The sequence below is a fragment of the Cebus imitator genome, unplaced genomic scaffold (assembly GCF_001604975.1).
Source record: "Cebus imitator isolate Cc_AM_T3 unplaced genomic scaffold, Cebus_imitator-1.0 Scaffold12, whole genome shotgun sequence".
Taxonomy (NCBI): domain Eukaryota; kingdom Metazoa; phylum Chordata; class Mammalia; order Primates; family Cebidae; genus Cebus; species Cebus imitator.
The window spans coordinates 8,194,777-8,197,191 of NW_016107327.1; the positions used below are offsets into that span (position 1 = coordinate 8,194,777).

At 44.4% G+C, this 2,415-nt stretch overlaps 1 protein-coding gene across 2 annotated transcripts in view; it reads left to right on the forward strand.

The window, feature by feature from the left end:
* The window catches only part of NPC1 (NPC intracellular cholesterol transporter 1), a 57,914-nt gene that overhangs the window by 25,231 nt on the left and 30,268 nt on the right, over nucleotides 1–2,415 (forward strand). For both annotated transcript variants that reach the window (XM_017498617.2, XM_017498619.2), the window contains exons 5-6: nucleotides 786–953; nucleotides 1,834–2,083. In XM_017498617.2, coding sequence (XP_017354106.1) covers nucleotides 786–953; nucleotides 1,834–2,083 — 418 coding nt within the window. The remainder of the gene's footprint in view (nucleotides 1–785; nucleotides 954–1,833; nucleotides 2,084–2,415) is intronic.

Below are 2,415 nucleotides of genomic sequence, written 5' to 3' on the forward strand. Positions count from 1 at the left end.
CCTGCCTCAGCCTCCTGAGTAGCTGGGATTACAGGCACGCGCCACCATGCCCAGCTAATTTTTTGTATTTTTAGTAGAGACGGGGTTTCACCGTGTTGACCAGGATGGTCTAGATCTCTTGACCTCGTGATCCACCCGCCTCGGCCTCCCAAAGTGCTGGGATTACAGGCGTGAGCCACCGCGCCTGGCCGATCCTGGGAAGTTTCTAACAAGCAAGGACTGGTAAATGAGAATTCACAGTACAGGACCCATTCCATCTATTTTCTTAGGTGTAAAACACTGATGCTATCCTTACGTAGTATGTTGTCTTTATGCGTAATAAAATAAAACCCAAGAAGATAACCCTAAAACCAGTTTTCCAAGTAAGTTCCGTAATTCTCTGGCTGTGTAGCTTCCTGCGGCAGAGGTTTTCTGGAACCAGCTTTGTTAACTGAAGAAATACTAAGGCTCTTAGCTTCATCTTCCTGGGCCTTAGTATGCTCTTCTGTACAGTGGGGTTACGACTTCTCCATGCTGTTGTGAGAACCGTGTGATAATATGTGCCTTTCCCTTTCCTGTCTGTTTTTTACTTTTAAGTTACTCGTAATTGGGCCTCCATATTATTTGCAGGGTGATAAGCCAATGTAAAGGGAGTCTCTGTTCCTGCTCTTAGTGTTTGCTGTCCAGCATTCCAGCATGGTGCATATGGAGTTCGTGTTTCCATTCAGGAGGCCTTTTGTAAGATCTTGCCTTGTGAATTACAGCAAGCATCTTGTCTCTTTTTTCCTTTGGGATTCCTCTTCTAGCAATGTACAATGCCTGCCGGGATGTGGAGGCCCCCTCAAGTAATGACAAGGCCCTGGGACTTCTGTGTGGGAAGGATGTTGATGCCTGTAATGCCACCAACTGGATTGAATACATGTTCAATAAGGACAACGGACAGGCACCTTTCACTATCACTCCCGTGTTTTCAGGTAGGGATAAAGATTCCAAATTTGGTGTGTTTATGATACTGTTTTAAAGCCAAGGAACTGGCTGGGTGCAGTGGCTCACCAGTGCTTGGGGAGGCTGAAGCAAGAGAATTGCTTAAGGCCAGGAATTCCAGACCAGCCTGGGCAATGTAGTGAGGCCCCATCTCTGCAAAATAATTAAACATTAGCCAGGTGTGGTGGCATACACCTGTAGTCCCAGCTACTTGGGAGGCTGAGGCAGGAGGATTGCTTGGGTCCAGGATTGCAAGGCTGCAGTGAGTTATGATCATGCCTTTGTACTCCAGCCTTGGTGAGGGCAAAGCCCTGTCTCTCCATGAATAAATGAATGAATCTCAGTTGAAGAATCATAATCTACAATAGGAAGATAAACACATTCAGGTAACTAGTTTTTAGAGTTTCTCCCAGTAAGAGAGGTAACTGGTACATTTACCCTGCTCTGGCTAAGTTAGGGGGTGCTGGAAGTGGGAGTGGAGGAGGAAATGAATTGCCTTCAGGCATTGCTGTTGTAATTGAAAGAATAAGCAGTTAAAAGCGGGGAGGGGGGCAGCTTTTCTAGAGCTCGCTATAATATCAGCCCAGCTCCTCAGAATGGAGATTGGACATGATTGAACGGTTACCTTGGTATGTGGTATACTTGGAGGATTGCTGTATTAGGGACAAACCGCTATGCACAAGTTCGTTGAGGTAACTTAAAATTCCACAGGACAAAGCAGCAAAACATAATTTGATTAAACTAAAACCTCCAATTCTTTTTCTTCTTTCAGTTGTATCTATTTCAGTGGGCTTTTCTTTGGGTTTTTTAATATAATACAAAATTTTTGATGTTTTTGAGATTTGTGCTCAACACAATTTCTTCCTGTAGATTTTCCAGTCCATGGGATGGAGCCCATGAATAATGCCACCAAAGGCTGTGACGAGTCTGTGGATGAGGCTACAGCGCCATGTAGCTGCCAGGACTGCTCTATTGTATGTGGCCCCAAGCCTCAGCCCCCACCCTCTCCTGCTCCCTGGACGATCCTCGGCTTGGACGCCATGTATGTCATCATGTGGATCACCTACATGGCGTTTTTACTTGTGTTTTTTGGAGCATTTTTTGCAGTGTGGTGCTACAGGTAAGCAGTTTTGTTTGTCATCCAGGGCAAGAAAAGCAAAATTGCCCACTGGCACTTTGAGCTTTCATTTGGCAGACCTTGCTTACTTAAAACAGGAACCAAATACCTGCATGAATACCATTACATGGCTTATTGTGTCCTATAGCTATTATATTAAACCATCAAAGTCCTGTTTAACACTTAAACATTTGAAGTGAATTTTACTGGTTTATTCAAAATGATGTGTGATTTAAAAGCACTGTGCATTAGCCATTCATTCTTTTTTTGTTGTTTTTTTTTTGAGACGGAATTTTGCTCTTGTTGCCCAGGCTGGAGTGCACTGGTGCGATCTC